The 20,851-nt window shown below is 45.8% G+C and overlaps 1 protein-coding gene across 1 annotated transcript in view; it reads left to right on the forward strand.

Moving 5' to 3' along the window:
- Positions 1-20,851, forward strand: part of ANO2 (anoctamin 2) — a 421,412-nt gene that overhangs the window by 341,850 nt on the left and 58,711 nt on the right. Inside the window, exon 20 of the mRNA XM_029597539.1 lies at positions 16,348-16,493. Coding sequence (XP_029453399.1) covers positions 16,348-16,493 — 146 coding nt within the window. The remainder of the gene's footprint in view (positions 1-16,347; positions 16,494-20,851) is intronic.

Below are 20,851 nucleotides of genomic sequence, written 5' to 3' on the forward strand. Positions count from 1 at the left end.
TTTACCAGCAGACTGTGGTACTTCTCAAAGCAAATGTAAGTGCAAACTCCTGCTAATGTGTGCACACTTTACATGCATATGTTTTTAAAATGAAAAAGTTAGGGTTCAATCTTCAAAACATTTCCGCATGTAAAATTTGCATTTATGCATGCACGTAGCTTGTATTTGTGTACATACTATTTTATAAACACGTTTGGCAAGTTATTTGCAGATGTGGCCCCTCTGTGCCACAGAAGTGTAAATGTTGCTAATCTAAGTATGTGCAATGATAAAGTGGAGATTTCCCCTTTGGGAAGTCTACAAAGGGTACAAAGGCTGCATTGAAGTAAATGGAGAATGTTCCAGGGCTTAAAGGTCATCTTTTGATCAGAGGGTGTTACAGATAGCTCCCTGACTGGCAGTTCAGTGCAGCCCCTGAAGGTTTGATTGAAGGAGAAGGTTATACAAACCCTGACTATACTTGGTTTGGGGCTTCTCCAGGGTGTGCAGATCTAAACTCAGAATGTAGCTGTGACCCTCTCCCAGGGTTACAACCAGGGAGAAGCAGGGAGTAGGGCACAGAGCCTCAGCCAGAGTCTCAGGAAGCCTGCAGGAAAGGAAACTAAGAATTTGGCAATACTGGGTTGAAGATTTAAAGAATCCTGTACTTAACTGTGGTGGGAACTTGCTTGGACCAGGAGGCAAACTGTGCCAGAAAAGACTCTGCAGGGCGCGATGGATCCCTGTCTGCAGAAACAGAGAAATGTCTTCCTTCTAATTTCGATAATGGAAAGGAAGAGAGGGCCAGGGTAGGCCGAAGAAAATACAGTGTAAAGAAAAAGAAGTAACTGTTGCTGAGAGAAGAGAAGATTTAGATTAAGAACTGAGATTTTTGTTTTGTTATTAGGACTTCCTGTGCTGTTGTTTCACCAGGTTGTATTCTGGACACTATTATTTATGCTGGAGCGCAGTTACTGAGTGGACCTTGGTTTATTTCCCGGGAGTGTCCCTGGCTCAGCCCTGGGCCCCGCCCCCAGCTCATGGCCCCAGAGATATTTCCCCCAAGGCCGGGAGGGTGACCCAGAGTGGAACAGGAGGTTACACGTAATTTTACACCTGCTGAGTATCTTGCATCATTCAGGCTCGTCCTGTTTACTGTTGGTTAACTGCGAGGTCTGGGTGAACCGGAGGGATTGCAGAGCGAAAAACCAGAAGCGTCTCGATGACCTGGAGAAGGACTAGGTGAACTCGTGGAGGTTTCGGCAAACTGCGGATTTAGATTTCTGCGCGCGTGTTTTAAAATATGCTGATTTCCACCCACAAACATAGCTTCACGCAGGGAAGTCACAATCTTCTTTCTGCGCATAAAACAAAAGTATGTTTGTTTTCAATTAGATAGAAAAAGTAGGCATTTTCATTGCATTGCAGACATCTGCACGTATGTTAGGGGGTAGACACATGCTTATTTTATAATCTGCACGTACCTGATGTGCACGGATTATAAAATACCGTAATAGATCTCCACACGGTTGTTTTTTTAAAAGAGTTGCACACATACAAATTAGCTCATATAGCATGCAAATAGTACATATTCGCACAACTGCTATTTTATAAACCCCAAACATACATGTGCTATCTTACTTATCCGGCTATGCAGTGCTTTGCTTTTACTTATTTGGCTATCTTACATAGCCGAATAAGTCTTAAACAGCACTACTTCGTCAGATGAGTAGCGTTTTTTTTTTTAGCCTTTTCTGTCTTTTGCCAGCACTTACCCGGATGAGTCAAAACTTATTTGGCTATGTTGACAATGCATGCCGCATATCTTTTAGATACGCAACATGTTATTGGGTAGATTTAAGTGCATTTTCTAGAAAAGTGAATTTTAAAAGCCCGGCATGCGTCTCAGTTGGGGGAAGCGTGCGCCACCCAGATGCGCGCGTGTCTCCCACTGCGTGCACGTCTGAAAAGTTTTCAAAAATGGGCGGAGCGTGGACATTTCAGGGCATGGGCAAGAGGTGCGCATGTAAATATTTACGCGCTTGGGCCTGTGCGAACTGGAAGGACTGCAGAGTGAAAAACTAGAAGCCATGTAAGTTTATTTCTGCTAGGAATGAGGTGTAAGTTTAAAAAAATAAAAAACTAGCAGTGCTAGGGTCTGGGGTACCTGGGGGGAGGGTAAGCTATTCAACCAGAGGGGCTTGGAGGAGCTAGCTGTTAACTGGGCAAACTGGGGAAACTGGCAATGGCATGAACGCACACCCCTTTTAAAATTCCTCAACTTATGTGGTAGGAGCAGGATTTGTGGACCTAGACATGCGCCTATTTAAAATTAGATGCGCATCCAGGCCATTTTATAACATATGTGCATGTACACATGCAAATTATATAATGTCTGTGCCCCAGTGTGTGCGCCTGCATACCAGTATGAAAGTTACCACCATAGGGTGTGTGTGCATTTGTGCGCGCAATATAAAATATATGTGCACGTTCACAGATGCACGCTAGGCATATTTTAGATAATGCGCACGCACTTCTGCGGACGATATAAAATTCTAGCGCATGGGTGCCCACGCTCACCTACGCATATATATGGGCACGCGCACCTGCTCGTTTTAAAGTTACCATCATAAAATTTTATTCGCGCTATTCGGACGCATTTACTGCCCCTCCCCCCCCGCCAGGGGATTTTATAACAGCTTTACCAATTATCCTACCAGCTCGCCCAGTCCATCTGCAGCTCGTGAAGACCCCCCTGAGGTCCCCCCCATATCACCCAGACCCCTCTGCAGGCATTTTTTCATTTTTAAGATGTTTACGATAACCTGCACCAGACACTGAGCAGGAGTAAATGCGCACAAGCAAAGGTCTGGCTCGCATCGCTTTGGCAGGCTGTAACATAGCAGATATTGACCCCCCTGGCCCGCCCCCTTTTTATACGCATAAACTTACTTGTGCTGCCTGATTTACGCACGCATGTTGCAGTTTTTAAAATCGCATATACTGGCCTGCATGTGCCATATTTTTACATGCGCATCTTGTGAGAGTTCACCTCTGTATCTCCAGCCTCAGTAGTGAACTCTGTCTCCCACATCTTTCTGGATTAGTTCGTGCCCAGAGTGCTTAACTTGATTAGATATAAAAGCCACTTGGCAATGAAATCCTGTTGTATTATTAGTGCTATTTAGGGACCCAGCTGACTCTGTTTTAATGATAACATTAGTAATTTACACCTACAATATGCTCTCCATTGCTGCGCCTAGACGTTTATAAAACTCCCGAGCCGCTCTTCATTTGTCTCCCAAAACGCCCTGAATATTTTCGGTGGGCAATGCAAAGTCTCTTGGGTGGCCATAAACAGGAATTCTCTTAACCTCAGTTTGGCAGCGGTTCGTTAAAAAAAAAAAAAAAAAGCTCCAAAAATAGGAAGATGGAAGTAATTAACTTTCCAAACGTTCTTTGTTGAAGAAAAATTGGGATATTATTCTTTTGACTTGAAAACCCTGAGGATACTTCTAACGCTGTGCACATGGAATTTTTCAGTATCTATATGCTAGCAATTAACCGAATCCCTGGCTGTCAGCGAAGCCCGGTCAGAGTCTGAATCTTTCCCTTTTCTTTTTCTGCTCAATCTGTTTGCAACCACAGGGTCTTCCTCCAAGGACCAAATGTGTCAGCTTTGTAATGAGCTTGACCCCCATCGGCCTTGGTGCACGGGACTCCCCACTCCAGTGTCTTCTGTAGCGCTCTGGGGTGAGAAGTTTACTGCAGCGTGCTGTAATTCAAGTGAAGATCTGATTTCCCAGTTTGGAGTTTTAAGTAAATAAACCATTCTACAGGGTTAAATATTTCCGGATGTGCTATAAGACACTTACATAGGAAGAGTAGGCCCACATTCCCTGACAGGTCAGGATCTTTCTCTGCTGAGTTTGGTGCTTTTCCAATGCTGTGGTTCGTGCTTATAGAGACCTAATCATGCATACTTATGCGGTAACTTTGTCTCTAGACAAATGTTCATTAGTTGTCACATGACAGACCACCAAATTCAATTTGGTTTGCGATTTAGGTCTCCCGAGCATGATGCAGCCAAGTCCTCCTGTTGAGTAATTTGTGTTGAGTGATGTGTTTACCGTTGTTTAGCTTTGTTCTTACGTTTCCACCAAAAATGCGCAAAACCTTAACTTTTCCCTCTTTGAAAACCCAAACTGTAAATCGTTGTAGATTTACAATTTTAAGTTACCAAACTTGCCACATGTATGACTGCGTCCCGTGGCAGGTCCTTATGTTGTGAAAGGCTGCAGAACTTAATTACTTTTATCTTATTAAAAATGCTAAATCAGATTTGATTGAGATGCAGTTTTGAGGCAAAATTCATTTTCAGCCTTTAATTTGTGGTGTAAAGATCTTGAAGATGAGAGCAATGTCCTATGAGGTAAACTTGTAAATATCTGCTTGAGAACAGCTGGAGTTTGGGTCTTGCTGATGTACTTGTGACCTGTAGAAGCGCTGTCTTCTGTTTACCAAAGTTTTCTTTAAACACTTCTGTTGGGGAGATATAATAATGTGTCTGTTGCTTCTGGTTACGATCCTACATCTCCTTTTGTTTTTGTCAAATTTACTTACACTATTGTAGTTTTGGAATACAAGCTATACTTTTCCCTATAAATCCTGCCCTCTATGTGAAAAAGTGCTTCCAAACGTCTGACTCCGCGTGAAGCCCGCTATGATCATGCAGTTCTTTAATAGTGAGATGCCAGCATGGGATCTTTTTATGATTGAGGATTTAGTTTTAAAGTGAATTAGGAACAAGTTAGAAGAAAGACACCAAAGACTGGAAGGCTCGTCTGCATACTGCTCCCAGCATCCCTCGGGAGAGGACTCCAGAGATCACCGCAAGCGATCCAGGGATTGAACTCCACAGCCCCGGCTTCCAGAGGCCCCGCACCCTTTGCAATAGAGGAGGACCGGAAGGCTCATCTGCATACTGCTCCCAGCATTCCCCGGGAGAGGAGTCCAGAGGTCACCGCAAGCGATCCAGGGATTGAACTCCACAGCCCCGGCTTCCAGAGGCCCCGCACCCTTTGCAATAGAGGAGGACCGGAAGGCTCATCTGCATACTGTTCCCAGCATCCCCCGAGAGAAGAGTCCAGAGGTCACCCCAAGCGATCCAGGGATTGACTTTCACAGCCCCAGCTTCCAGAGGCCACGCACCCTTTGCAGTAGAAGAGGATTGGAAGCATTCGCCTAATGGCACGCCAATCTCAAACCCTTCAATTCTTGGAGTGAAGATCAATTTAATGGTGGTTAAAGAGGATTGGTAAGTTTAGCTTTGGGAAATCTTTGGACTTAAAAAAGTTTGGAGAAAGGTGAAATAGAGGGATATATAGTTTGTGTGTGTCTGAGATAATAAGTAAGCCAGAAGTAGTTAATTCTAGTGTCTGTCTTTCCTACCCATTCAACCCTTGGTTTTTAGGCAGGAGACATGTTCTCATTAAAAATAAATCAGGCTCTTTCTAAATCATACTATTGCACCAGCCCTTACTGAAAGTTTAATCATCCCCTTGTAGGACACTAGCTGATTAATTACTAAATTCACCTGTAAATTTAAAGTACTCTAATTCTAACTCCCTAGGGGTACATTTTATAAACTTGCGCAAGTGCGCACACACGGACGCCTGATTTTATAACGTGCATGCATGTTATAAAATCGGGGGTCGGCACACACAAGGGGGTGCACACGGCTTCCCCCGTTCCCTCCCAGGCCACTCCAATTTAGGAGCGGCCTGGGAGGGAACTTCTCTACCCCCTAATCTATCCTTTCTACTCCTTCCCCTAACCTTCCTGCCCCCTAGCCCTAATCTAGCCCCCCCCACCAAGTTTTAACTCACCTCTTTTGCCTGCTTGAAGCAGGTGCAGGTTGTGTGCACCGGCAGCCTGCTGGCATGCGATTTTCCGACACAGCAGCAAATGGCCGCTGTGCCGTGGGCCTCTAGCCCTGCCCCAGACCCTCCCACCTTGCCCCCTCCCCACCCCTTTCTCGAAGCCACAGGACTTGCACGCAGCCAGGGGCTTTATGCGCATGGCCAGGCCTTTTAAAATAGGCCCGGCATGTGTAGGCTTTTGAAAATCCGGCCCTTAGTATCCTAAACTTAACTAGCAGATTAATTAGTAAATTAATTAGTAAATACACCTGTAAATTTAAAGTAATCTAATTCCAACTCAATTAGTGTCCTAAACTTAACTAGGAACTCAATAAAACTAAGATGAAGGCAGCAGTCCAGCAACAAGAGGGGGGCTTTCCAGTCTTTTGCATTGAGTGTCACATGTATGATTTTTTACCCGCCGGTGAGAGATTGTATGTGTGCACTCGGTCAAAGAGCTCCTGGCTCTCAGGGAACGATCCAATCTCTGGAGGCTAGAGTAGCAGACTTGGAGGAGCTGAGGCAGACAGAGAGGTACATTGATGAGACCTTCAGGGACATAGTAGCTGAATCCCAAATCCAGTCTGGCAGCCCCAGTGCTGCCTTGGATCAGAAAGGTCTCCCAGTTGGAGAACATCAACCTGGTATAGCAGGACCTGCTCTACAGGAGATTTATTTATTTATTTATTTGTTTGTTTACTTATTTATTTAAAGAGTCTTCTATACCGATGTTAGTCGAAACATCACCTCAGATTACATGGAGTGCGAGAAGTATTGTCTTCTCGCACTGAGGACAAGTCACCCAGGGCTACTGCCTAGGAGGGAAGGGTTAGGCAGCCCCTACTGGTTCCCCCCCATTCATTACTTACCCAACCCCAACCCCTACTGACCCCCCCCCCCCATTCATCACTTACCTAACCCCAGCCCCTACTGACCTCCCCATTCATCACTTACCCAACCCCAGCCCCTACTGGTTCCCCCCCATTCATTACTTACCCACCCCCAACCCCTACTGACCCCCCTATTCATTACTTACCCACCCCCAACCCCTACTGACCCCCCTATTCATCACTTACCCAACCCCAGCCCCTACTGACCCCCCCCATTCATCACTTACCCAACCCCAGCTCCTACTGACCCCCCATTCATCACTTACCCAACCCCAGCCCCTACTGATCCCCCATTCATCACTTTCCCAACCCCAGCCCCTACTGACCCCCCTATTCATTACTTACCCAACCCCAGCCCCTAGTGACCCCCCATTCATCACTTACCTAACCCAGCCCCTACTGACCCCCTATTCATTACTTACCCAACCCCAACCCCTACTGACCCCCCTATTCATCACTTACCTCACCCCAGCCCCTACTGACCCCCCCCACTCATCACTTACCTAACCCCAGCCCCTACTGACCCCCTATTCATTACTTACCCAACCCCAACCCCTACTGACCCCCATTCATCACTTACCTAACCCCAGCCCCTACTGACCTCACTATTCATCACTTACCCAACCCCAGCCCCTACTGACCCCCCATTCATCACTTACCTAACCCCAGCCCCTACTGGTTCCCCCCATTCATTACGTACCCACCCCCAACCCCGACTGACCCCCCTATTAATCACTTACCCAACCCCAGCCCCTACTGACCCCCCCCATTCATCACTTACCCAACCCCAGCCCCTACTTACCCCCCCATTCATCACTTACCCAACCCTAGCCCCTAATGACCCCCCCCCCCATTCATCACTTATTTATTTATTTTTATTTAAAGGCTTTTATATACCGATAGCCATTTGCACATCGAATCGGTTTACAGATAACGTATACCATGATAGAGAAAATACATGGAATGATTCAGTTACATGGCATGTTAAACAGGGGGAGGGGTACAAAAACATGGTGTGCAGAGAGTATAAGGTGTCAGTACATACACGGTATGTACTGACCCCCCCCCCCCATTCATCACTTACCCAACCCCAGCCCCTACTGACCCCCCCCCCATTCATCACTTACCCAACCCCAGCCCCTACTGACTCCCCCCATTCATCACTTACCCAACCGCAGCCCCTACTGGCTCCCCCCTTTCATCACTTACCCAACCCCAGCCCCTACTGACCCACCCATTCACTTACCCAACCCCAGCCCCTACTGGCTCCCTCCATTCATCATTTACCCAACCCCAGTTCCTACTACCCCTGCCCCCATTCATCACTTACCCAACCTCAATCCATACTGGCTCCACCCATTCATCACTTACTCAACCGCAGCCCCTACTGACCCCCCCATTCATCACTTACCCAACCTCAATCCATACTGGCTTCCCCCATGCACTACTTAACCCATGTCGGTGAGAGGCTCTTCTATTGAAGGCCTCCCTCAGCTCCTCCCAGGTCTCCATGCTCTTCCTCAGGTTGAACATAAGAACATGCCATACTGGGTTAGACCAAGGGTCCATCAAACCCAGTATCCTGTTTCCAACAGTGGCCAATCCAAGTCACAAGTACCTGGCAAGCACCCAAACATTAGATAAATCACAAGCTACTATTGCTTATTAATTACCGAAACAGCAGTTTATGGATTTTTCCTCTAGGAACTTATCCAAAACTTTTTTAAACCCAGTTACACTAACTGCTATAACCACATCCTCTGGCAATGAATTCCAGATCTTAACAATGTGCTGAGTGAAAAAGAATTTTCTTTGATTTGTTTTAAATGAGCTACTTGCTAACTTCATGGAGTGCCCTCTAGTCCTATTATCAGAGAAAGTAAATAACTGATTTACATTAACTTGTTCAAGTACATTCATTATTTTGTAGACCTCTATCATATCCCCCCCTCAATCTTATCTTCTCCAAACTGAACAGTCCTAACTTCTTTAGCCTTTGCTCACAGGGCAGCTGTTCCATGCGTGCGTGTGTAGTATAATCCCCCTCACTTATGCGAGCAGGGCGGCATTTGCGTGCGCATGCGCACATTAATATGAAATAGTGTGCACATGTACGCACAAATAGCTGATTTTAAAACTGGCATGCATATACTCGTGCAGGGGCGGATTGGCCTATCGGAGGATCGGGCATCCCCCGGTGGGCCGATCGCTCCAGTCATGTGGTCTGCCATGCGTGGCAGTGACAGAGCCGGGCTCGGCAGACCACGTGATGTGTCCTGGGCCGGCCTGGGCGGCGAATACCCGGGCCGGTCTGACATCGTGAATCCACCGCTGTACTCGTGCGTTTTGAAATCGCTGTGTGCCTATGTGCGCCCACGGGCAGCTCTTAAAATCTATTTCTTGGTGTTTTGTTTTAAATTCATATACAATTCAGTGAAAGTGGGTAGGAGAGTGATTTGGGCTGAATGTGCTTGCATGCCCTGCTAATCAATATATTTGTTGTTACGCGTACTGTCCGCAGCAGACCCGCGGCATGGCCCTCTCACTTCTCTGCAGTAACTCCAGCTCCTGGTTCCTCCTCTCTGGTGGCGGGGGGCCGCCAGCTCCATCCTCGGGCCTCCCCTGGTGCCTCTGGCTCAGCTGCAGTCTCTGGTGTTCCCGGTCCAGCCACCACGTCCATTGCTTCACATCGGGCCTCTCCACGTGGCCCGCGGAGAGACGCCGCTACTCGGCGCAGCGTCCCTCCCTAGGCACATGCGCACGCATCACCAATGCTTATGTAGGGCCCGCAGCGGGAATCTAGCCATGGCCTCGGATGATGACGTCAGCAGAGCTTCAGTATTTAAGCGCAGGCTCCGCTCCTTAGCTTTGCCTTTGCAACAGGTCTCCTCACTAGTCGAGTACTCGTTGCCTCCTAGAGATTCGTCTCACTCCTGTGTTCCTGTTCCTCGTTTGATCCTGGTTCCTGTCTCCTTGTTCCTGCCTTGCACTTTATCTCGGATTGCCTACACGGACTTTGACTTTGCTTCGTCTGACCACGCCGTTGACTCTCTCCAAGCCCGGATCTCTGCTTCACCTGACCACACCATTGACTCTCTCCAGACCCCGACCTCTGCATTGTCTGACTACACCGTTGCCTCTCTCCAGACCCAGACCTCAGCATCGTTCGACTACGCTTGACTACTTCTGTGATCAGACCTTAGCCTTGTTTGCCACTGCTTCCAGATTGCCGCCAACCCTGACTCAAGCCTGTCCATTGTCGTCTCTTCAGCTTCCTTCCTGGACTTGATCGAATCAGGCTTTGGCCTGCTCTTGCTCGGGCGCCCCCTTCATTCCTTTGGTGCCCGAGTCTCCAGGACACTACATTGTCTGGTGTAAGACTGTACCATCTCTCTTCTGCTGTCTCTGGGCTGAACTCGATCTCCTCATCATCTACATACAGAGGCCCACCTAAGACCAGCCGGCCCTGACACCCAAAGGCTCAATCTGCGGGGAACGAGGGCTGGTATTGGTGAAGCTCCATCCGGCCTCTGTTCAGCCCACGGTGGGGACCCGTAGGTCCCCACCCACGGGTTGCGTCAACCCCACCTTGGTCCAAGGGTCCACCTCTGGCGCAACATTTGTTATTGTGTTGGGGTTTTTTTGGTTTGTTTGTTGATGTTGAGAATTGTGAGAGGAATGAGAAATGCAAGGAATGATAACCAACAGAATTTGCAGTTAGAAGAAACTTATGTCTGATAAAATAGGAGAAGTCCAATTTGTTTATTCATCTCCTTTGTATTATTTGTTTTAGTTCATAGTTTTGATGTTTTCGATTAGAATCCTGATTGGAATGGTCCCCATGTTCTCTGTGGTGGGGCATTTTGTATCTGTGTTTGTTTACATTCTGGTCTGTTCACAAAGATGGCACCCTTTTTCTTCACATTGTCAGCACTGGAAGAGGTAGACCACATTTGTAAAGCAGCATGAATATGATTTTCATGTTAAATACCTTCCCCATGTAACTGTAGGTCCTGGGATATGTTTTGGCACAGGTTGCTGTCTGCTTTCTTGCATGGTTTAATGCCTTTCTCCCCTTCTTGAACTTCTGTTTCAAGTCTGCTTCTCATCAGTTTTTGTTTTAGATTTAGGTTGTTGGCAGAAAACTAAAACTAAAGGCGCAGGAATATTTGTTTCAGCGTCCTTATATGATTATTTCTAGTTTTTCAAGTCCCAGCTCATTGTTATTATAATACATACATAGTTGGTGGTTTTCGTTCGACTGTATGGAAAATGCAATTTTTCTGGAGATGATTCTGCAGTTATATCATTTTTCTCTGAGAGATTCAGTCAGTGCTGTGAGATGTTTGTTTCTGTGTTTTGGGTCAGAGCATCACAATAGTTATGTGTAGCTTTGCTGTAGTCAGTGGAATTGTATGCGTATGAAAGAGGAACTGGAGATAGGGTGGTAGGCTGCATCTGCATAGTACAATATGCAAGAAGTGACATTTCTTGGTGCGGAGTAACAAACTTTGAAATTGTTTGTTAAATGGAGTGCTTTAAAAGAGGTGACAAATTGCCTAAGATGCTTTTTTGCCTTCCGTCCATAGCCAAAGGAATGCCATCATAAAGCAGAGGTTACCAGACTATAGTGCCATCCTGGTATCAGTAGTGATTTCCATCATTTGTAAAGAGATTTCATTACTGAAGCCGAATCGCGATGAATGTAAGCAATTATTTTATAGAATCTGGTGCATGCTGGTGATTCAGGATTCATGTTTTCACACAGTTCATAGGCATTGGGAATGTGACTATAGAGTGATTCCACATGCAGAGTGAGAAGGAGGGGGGTATCAGGCAGAAGTTGTTTAATGCTGTTTAACTTGTGATACCCTATGAAGCTATTTGGGTTTATTTGAGCACGTCTTCCAAGTATGAATGTACCAATGGCCGATATTCTGTCGTAACTAATGCAGCAATGCCACTTAATGTTGTAGATTATCAGATTGTATAATTATTCATGGAATAGTCTGGCACTGAAATCTTGACTATCTGTGCTGTCCATGTAATTTGTTATCACCATCTTTCTCTTCAAGGAAGACTGTATGAAAACAGAAGTTCGGTCAGTGTAACTAACCAAACAGTGTACAACACAGATACAGTGCTGTATACACAGATGACAGCACGCACCTACATATGATCTCAGAATTATTATTCCAGTCTTTCTTACAGTTTCCTGAATTTCCACTGCTGTCTCCCCATACAAAGCGAACGAGCTGCTATTTACTTTTGCTCGACATCAGCAACACATGCACCACAGTAGAAAACAAAACAATGCAGGGCCTCAGGCAAGTTGGATGCATGACAACGGTGAAGCACCGTCCACCCACAGCGAACACTGGGCTACCCAAGGAAAAACCACATGGAAAAACTTGGCTGAAATTACCGAATTGTGCTTGATGGGCCAGAGAAAGCACAAGGGAGGGAATCAGAGAAAACAAAGCAGGCATTTCTCTATCAATTTGCTCTCAAGATAGCAGCAGCAAGAGCTGGCAGGAAGGGAATTGCAGCAGACTGAGAAAACAGAAACGGAAAATTATAGAGCTGCACTGCCAAGTTGAGCCGTGCATTAAGGAGAGTGGGAGAGGATAACATTGAACAACGGCGCACACATATTTTTATTCTTTTTTTGTTAGTGGAGTTTTACAAATCCTCAGCGTTCTTGTCAACCATCTCTCAGTTCAACCAGATATCCCCTTCCTTTGCGAGGAGAGGGGAACACCAGGGAGAACCTGCCAGCTTCTAAAAAAATGTATTACTTTTCCGCAGCTCCCCTCCCCCCCCCCCCCCCCATCACAGGCACATTTGCAAATGCTTCCTAGGAGCTCCTTCTTTCCTCATCTTTCACAGGGAAGGGGAAATTGTGGCTGGTGAGAGAGCTGCTAAAAGGCAAATAATGTTATGTGAAAGTGACGCACCCTCTGGTTTATGGATCTTTGCTGGGGAAAATTCCTGTCCCTGAGAGTGGCACCGAGTTAACTGCTGAGGGCACTGATTGTAACCATTTTTCCAGTTCTGGTTGGCAGTGTACCCCATTTTAGAGGATCATGAGTAATTTCCTTTGACCAAACAATTAAAGAGCGCTGCCATGAAATTTCAGGTCTTGAAAATGTGCATTTTAAGGACCTTTTGTGTACGCAAGAAACAGCATGCTATGCATTTAAAGGGGGAATTTAAAAACTGGTGCCCGTTTGTCGGCCTGCGCCCAGAGACGTGGCCAATTTATGACACACGCGCGTTTATGTGCGCATACTATAAAATAGCCTGAACGCGCGCACACGTGGGAGGATTTTAGTAGATGCGCGCCGACGCCATTACCAGTTATCCCAGTTTGCCCAGGTTAGGGACAGGACTTCCAAACGCGCCCCAGTTTAATAACCTTCCTTCCTCCGTTAGCTCCCACCCTTAAACCCTGCTGATCTGTTTAGTTTTTTTTTTGTTTTAGCGGAAGTAAAGTTATGTGGCAGGGACCCGGAGCGCGTATTTATGTGCAGATTTCAGTGTAAATCCAGGAACACCCATTGCCCCTCCCAGACCAGGCCCACGCCCTGCCCCTTATTTGGATCTTTTCATTTGTGCGCGCAAACTCGGGCAGCTTTTAAAATCCGTTTGGCGAGTGCCGGCCTGACGTATTCGCATGTCCCCCGGTCTTGGCGCACGTCGGGGCTGTTAAATTCCTCTTTGAGCGGGTCATTTTGTAACATCATGCACAAGTTACACCAACTTTCAATGCAAACTTATGCGCACAGGTCCACTTTCAGAAATCGTCCCGGCAGACCTATGCTCACAGAATTATAACTGCTAGTCCATGCGCCTAGTTTTGTCAAAAGAACTTACATGCAAACTTTTTAAAATCTAAAAGCAGCCCTGCCCGGCCTTCGTGCCCTGGAATGCCTCTTCCCTTTTATGCATGCATCGGTTGTGCAACTTTCTAAAGGGTCATGTCCGCAGGTAAACGACTACTTTACCAGCAGAAGTTCTCCCTGAAGGTCATTTTCAAAGGGATTTTTGCAGAAATGGCCTTTAGTAATCAGGATGTCTGTCATGTATGCAGACTAAGCACTGGCCTTCCCAGGCGGGGTGCTGACATGGAGGTTGGACCTATGCATGTACATTTTCAAGGAAACAGTCTGGGCACATTTCAGCAGCACATATCTAAGTTAGTGCAGATAGATAGAGTGCATAAGTCAGCTTTGAAAACTGGTGTACCTCATGCTAACCGATGCACCATGTTACCAAATTAGCCCCGTAGGGTTAATGTGCCTGCTAAACCAGGGTCTGAAGCTGTCAGCATTAAAATGATTGCTTCCCCACAAGTGTATGAAAGATCATTTGCAAATAAGTCTATAACAGCTGCAGGGAAATAGCATGGTATGCATCTCCCCCCTCAGACCAGGTAATACACTTTTAGCATGCAGGCTGCCGCTCAGAAGGACCCAGGCTAACCCGCCTGAAGTGAAAGGGCCAATTAGCATGGGAGATTCTCCCCCTCCCGCTCACAGCCCATGGAGCTTTCCCCACCCTGCACAGACATGTGTCCCTCTGTGCATGGCAAAAATCTTTGTTTCATTTATTTTTTTTTATTTCCATTTTTTTTACTTTTGTTTTTTAAAATTTTAGTTTTAAAATGTAAGTGTTGCTTCTAGTGTGCACGAACTTGAAATGGTGCACATTACTTTGCGTTAGTGTGTACTATTTGAGTTAGTGCGCACAGATTTGATTCAGTATGCATTTCAATTTAATGTACACTAAAAACAAAAAAAAGATGACATTTTGTAGGGGGTTTTTATTGTATCTCCTTAAAACCGACATGAAATGGTACCGACAGTGTCATTGACATTATCTGTGCCATTTCAAATGAAATCATATCCTTGCCTCCTGCACCACATCAAGGCACATCAAAATCATCCCTGAACTACCCACTACATAGTCCTGATTCCCCCCAAATCCTCCACTGCTCATCAGAACCGCTAACCAAACATCAGAGCATCAAGGCAGCGGGATCCCACTCCCACTCCTGAAGCCCCTCCCACTTCTCCAGAATGCATCACAGCCATGAGCAGGAGGGCTGCGAGGGCGTTCCTGCTGGCGCTGCTGCTGCTGAACGATGCCACTAGATGACGCTTCACGTGCAGCGCTGCCTAACGATGTCGTTCAGGGTTCAGCGACGGAGCATGCAGAGGGCTCTTTCAGCCTGCCTACCACCGAGGACTGCGGCGGTAAGAAGGCATTCCTGTGGGAGGGGGTTAGGGGGTGGGTTGCCTGCTTTCATGGGAGGTTAGGGTCTTCTTGGGGGGGGGCTCATGAATGTGTAGTGGGGGTTTGGACGGGTAACTGGCCATTTCACTCTGGACACGTTAGCATGGTGAATTTCATGGCAGCTAGCGTGGGTGCTGTACTTTTGGTGTTAGCACTCGTGCGTTTTCTCTCTACAATGTACTATACCACCCATTAAGTGCCAGTTTAGCTTGTATATTATAATTTTACTGAGCCACTTGCAAAAACATTTTTTTGTGCAAAGGGGAAATGGGGGGCAATTTGTCCCAGGCCTCACACAAAACAGCACTCCATGATCAGAGGGGGCATCCTGCCCTTGGCCTCCAGGAAGCTCGGGTACTACTGTGGCTTCTCCCATAGACAGATGCTCCTCTGATCCCATGATGCAGGTGCAGTTAGTTGTAAATCATGTACGGACTATGCACAGCACAAGCTTCTTTAACAGAGAGGTGAGTGGATCCTTTTCACTACGATAGGTTATCACTTTATGGCAATACGCTGTTCCTTGCATAGTAAATTACTGCTCAAGATAATGTGGGCAAAGCTAGAACATTACTCAGGCATCTGGCAGCTTGAGCGTTTGACTTGTTTTGGACATAGGAAGGTGTTTTTCAAAGGCATTGCTAGAGATAAAACAGTGCTTTTACCTGCAGAAACAGCCTGTCATAGGATTGCTCGCCAGATATGCGGGAAAACATGTGCTCACGGCCCGTGGGAATGTAAGTTTACCCGCTGCGAGCTGAGGGGTTCCTAAGGCTGTCCCATAATAAAATCTGCACACAAATTAGCAGGTATTAATGTGCCTGAGTAGTAACTTTCCAAGAGAAAGCATGCACCTACTGAAACCTCTGCGTATATTTGATTTAAAATTTGTGAGCTATTTCAAAACTGTTCCCAAATTGTCAAACTTTCACTAATTTTCAGCATGGACCTGAGCTATCAGTCATGTCAGAGGAATTACCTTGAAATAAAACTTGGTCAACCACGAATGACTCTTTTGGGGGTTTCTAAGGGGGTTAGCCAATAGTGTGCTGCCCTCCTCAAGCCTCCTCTGTGCCCGAATTTTACTGGGCCAAAAAATATATTTGAGCATTTCTTCATTCCGTCCTAACACCGATATGGAAATGCACGCCTGGAGAAAAAAAAAGAAACTGGACCATTTTAAGTCTTCAGATATGAAAGCTCTTTTAAACCCACCTTTTCATTTGAAATTGGCTTAATTTAGACTTTTCCCTTTCTAGGAGGCTAAAAAACATGTATAGGAAGCTGAAAGAGGAAAGAACGGAGTCGGGAGAAAGCAATGTGAGCAATTCCAGGCATCATCAGTGGGACATTGACCACGCGCTGGAACCTTTTACTGGCCTGACACCTGAATACATGGAAATGAGTAAGCTCTGCATGCATTGTATTACTTTTCTGCATGTTTTACAATTTAGTGTTATTCTAACAGGAGTTCGTTACATCCCAGATAATTTTATAGAGTACTATAAATAATCTCATCAGTTCTAATTATCTGACATATGCCTTACCATCTAGTTACGTGGCCTGATTAAAAAAAAAGTAAAATCCCAAACCATTGTTAGATCAATAGGACCATTATTCCCTCTGTGACTTCATCTCGGATTGTTACATTACTAATGCAGGGCTCTGTGTGTCCAGAGGCCGAGCCAAAACCACAGCACTGTGAAGTACGCAGGGAAAAAGTCTATAAACGGTGAATAATTAAACGCATTGATCACATTCAATGAAAACGTCACTCATGCCTTGGTTAGAAAGCCTGAAAATGCTTTATCTTTATCGCTTCATGAGCTATTTTCTTTAGAAAGTTTTGCACAACTCACAGGCACATTGTTCTGACTATGATTGATCAAATGAGTCACAGATGTTGAGAGTCTGCCCTGCTTGCTGTCTTCCATTCAGCTCTTCGGCTTGCTTTGGGGTTTTTTTTTTCTCTTAGCTGCAAGTCCAAAGTTTCTCTTCCAGAAATGTACTAAGAATTACAGGGATTGCATTCTCATTGCGACTCTGCTCAGAGAAGGGCTCATGTCAACGTTTACTTCTGAGTAATGTGCACGAGGCTGTTAGAGGATTTTTATTCTCTGGTATTCACCAAGTACACCGCACGCTTACAACCCAAACGTTTGCAGGGCGTCCTGCTCACTTTTAAAATGATTTGGATATTTGTATCTCATGCACTGTGGGAATACATTTAGGTGGGATTAGGGTCTTGTGTGGGTAGAAATGCCAATGTGTGCACCTCAGTAAAAAGAGCCACTCTGGGGGTTTAGTTTGCGTTGGGAAGAAGGCTCCCCAGGTACATTTAATTTTTAAAAATGTACTTGTATTGTCAGCATGTGTGCTTTATGCTCTCATCTGACAAAACGTAAAAGACTGGCCTGAATTTTTATCTGCCCCAAAATCCAATCTTTGCCTAACAATGGTCATTTTTAAACAGGCCCGTGTGCGCGCGCTTGTTTGCCCTGCACCCAGGGGCACGGCCGTTTTATAACACCCGCACATGTGCACGCGATTTTAATGATGCACGCTTAATGTACGCAAATACCACTTCTACCGCGCAAGTGGGGGAATTTTGAAACACGCATGCCGAGGTCACTGCAAGTTTTCCTGGTTCGTTCCCAGTTCGCTTAGTTAAGGGATTAGGACTTCCAAAGCCCCCCTAGTTTATTAGCCTCCTTCCCCCCCCCCCCCCCCCCCCCCCATTAACCCCGACCCTTAAAGCCCCACCGATGTGTTTAGTTTTTTTTGTTTTACGACTTACACTCCGTCCATAGCAGAAGTCAGGTTACACGGCCGAGGACCCCGGCGCACGCAGGCGCATGTAATTATTTACGAGCAAATTTCAAGGTGAATTCCAGGAATGCCCACGCCCCGCCCCGCCCACTTTTTGGAACTTCTCATTTGTGTGCATAGGGGCAAGTGCACACATGCGTGGGCGGCTTTTAAAAACTGCTTGGCGTGTGCCGGCCCGACTTAAGCGCATTATCTCCCAGTTTTGGCGTATGCCAGGCTTTTAAAATTCACCTTTATGGGGGTAATTTTAAAAAAGGATTTCCATGCTTAAAACTGGACTTTACACGGGTAAGTGGACTTCTGAAAATTGCTACGATATATGCTACTTTTGCATGTATAAATCTTTTAAAAATTACCCCAGTGCAGGTAGCTCATGTCTGAAAATCGCGCTGGCTTGAAAAGCAGGTACCTTATTGAAATGGCTTTCATGAACGACAATGTCTGTGTTTCGAATGGGAAAGTGAGCAGGCCCCTTTTCTCCTTCCTGACTCTGGGCCGAGTCACCTGATTGAAATGACCGCGGCTTAGATGTAACTCGTCCAGGATTATTCTAGCCTGACCCAGTCATTGACCCGATGCATTCACTCTGCAGCTCCTCCTCACCTATCTCCTCTCTCCCTGCAAACTTCCTCATGAACTCTGTTCATCTGAGCCCTTCTCCTCCGCCGCCCACTCCCAGCTCTGCGCTTTCCCCCTTGCTGCATTATACGCCTGGAACAGACTCCCTGATTCGGTGCCTCCTGCTCCCTCTAAAACTCACCTTTCTGAAGCTGCTTTTAAATCCTAAATACATTTCCCATAGACTCTAGTTTTTCATGTATTGTAAGCTCCATGCCTTTTATATGTATCTGTACAGCTCTGAGTACATCTAGTATTGCTTTAAAAATGATGGGGCCCATAGTCAAAGGCATTCACCCAGGTAACTGTGGTGAGATATCTGGCTAAACCCGGACTATTGAATATTTCTGGCATTTATCCAGATAAGTCATTATTATGTAGGGGCCTCCCGGGGGGTGTTCTAGGGCAGAGCTGTTATCTGGATAATTGAGCTGATTTTCAGCTGTATCCAGCTAAGTTATCCAGTTGCATGAAATCAGATAACTTTAGACTTTTGAATATAGCCAGTAAAATGGCATAATATTGTGCAAAATTAAAAAAAAAATGTGGTCCAGCTCCCATACCCTCGCAGAATATTTTACAAATGGCCCTGCTAAGCCGACCACTCCTCATAAGCCCCTAAACCCCCTTCTGTAAGCAAGTTGAAAAAAAGAAATGTGGTAGGGTCCGCTGGCCAGCCTCCCTCACTCCGACTCCCCCCTCCTCTCCCTCCCCCCTCCCCCACCCCAGCAGGTAACCTGGAGAAACCCAGTCACAGTGCTGGGATCACACAGTGCTAGCGGCACAGTCCCGGCTACTCTCGGCGGAGCTGGAAGATGTTCGCCAAAGTTTGGAGCACACGATGAAAATTATTAATGGCTTTATAGTTGATAATTATGACCCTTTAACTGGAATCTATGGAGGTGCTGCCCTACCTTTCCCACTTTGCGACAGACCTGCTGCAGGATCAAGTCTCACTTCCGTATCTCTGGCTGGAAATCTCAGCGCATGAGACGGGTTTTCCTGGCAGATAGTCGGATATCTTGTGAAATATTCCATAATGAATAACAGAATATAATGAGGGCTGTTTCTTTGTGATTATTATTAACCCCTTGGTTATAAGAGCAGGATTCATGGTTTGGCTCGCCACTGAATCGTAGAGATGTATAAAGGGTGTGCCCAGGGATTAAAGATTGGATTTTCCTGGCAGTGCCTTGCATTGCAAGAGCCAGTTCATTATCTTCAAACTTCCTACTCCCAGCGTGGAATCTAATTAAGAAGGCCCATGCTCCACAGCAGATACGAGCCTGTGATGCTGAGCTTCCTGAGAACCGGAGCAAACTGAGCATTTATTTTGGAACGGACAGCAAATATAGCGTCCAAGTGCAGAAAGACTACCCACAAAGGCCTACACAAATACTCTGTAAGCCACTTTTCTCATGTATTATTTTGTCCTGTTTTTTTCTCAGTTTGAAAATGAAACTATACTTCAGGAGGGTTCTCCTGTTAGATAAACGCAGGAAATGGAGGTTTTTGCAAAACTGGCCTGAGACGCACATAGAGCTGGCTGAGTTCCTGAGTGATATGATTTCACCAGAGCAGGAATCGGTCACACATTTTAAATGTCCTTCAAGCACAATAAAGCTATTCGCCGTGTTAGTCCAGACCTAGACAAGTTGAAAGAAAGGTTTGTATTGGAGTAGCAATACGTTTGTGATTAGCTTTGGAGTCCTATTTCCTTCATCAGCTCAGTGCTGAGGCACAAGAAGGAAACGGGAGAACGAGGTGAAGATTCTCAGGGGCTGTTAAAACACCAGCACAGTCACCGAGGCCGGCGTGCTACTGCGCAAAGGGATAGTTCATGTACATTTTAGCATGTGCTATTTGGCATTTTTTTTCGTTTGTGAAGCTGTTTGCGAAACGTATGCAGAATTGCTAATGAGCTGAAAAATCATGGAGATCAGCTGATTAGTGGTTTCTCAACACCATGGGCCTGAATTTCAAAAGCATTTACACACTTAAAAATGGGTTTTACATATGTAAGTGCACTTTACTCAAGTGGACTTTTGAAAATTGCCATAATATTTGCCATTGAATTGTCCATAGGATTTACTCATATAAGTGCACTTTACGCGGATAAATGGCTTTTGAAAATTTCTACAATAGTAGTTACATTTACATGTTTGGAAATTGGGGAGATGGATCTTTTCCTGTGAGTATATCTCAGGAGGATGTAGTTATGTTGCTCTGCAAAAAAGCGAATTATTTCCTGCAGATTATTTCGCTGGAAAATCAGTACATGAATTGTGTTAAATGAGCTGGCACTGTGAGGGAATT

The sequence above is a fragment of the Rhinatrema bivittatum genome, chromosome 4, assembly GCF_901001135.1.
Source record: "Rhinatrema bivittatum chromosome 4, aRhiBiv1.1, whole genome shotgun sequence".
Classification (NCBI taxonomy): Eukaryota; Metazoa; Chordata; class Amphibia; order Gymnophiona; family Rhinatrematidae; genus Rhinatrema; species Rhinatrema bivittatum.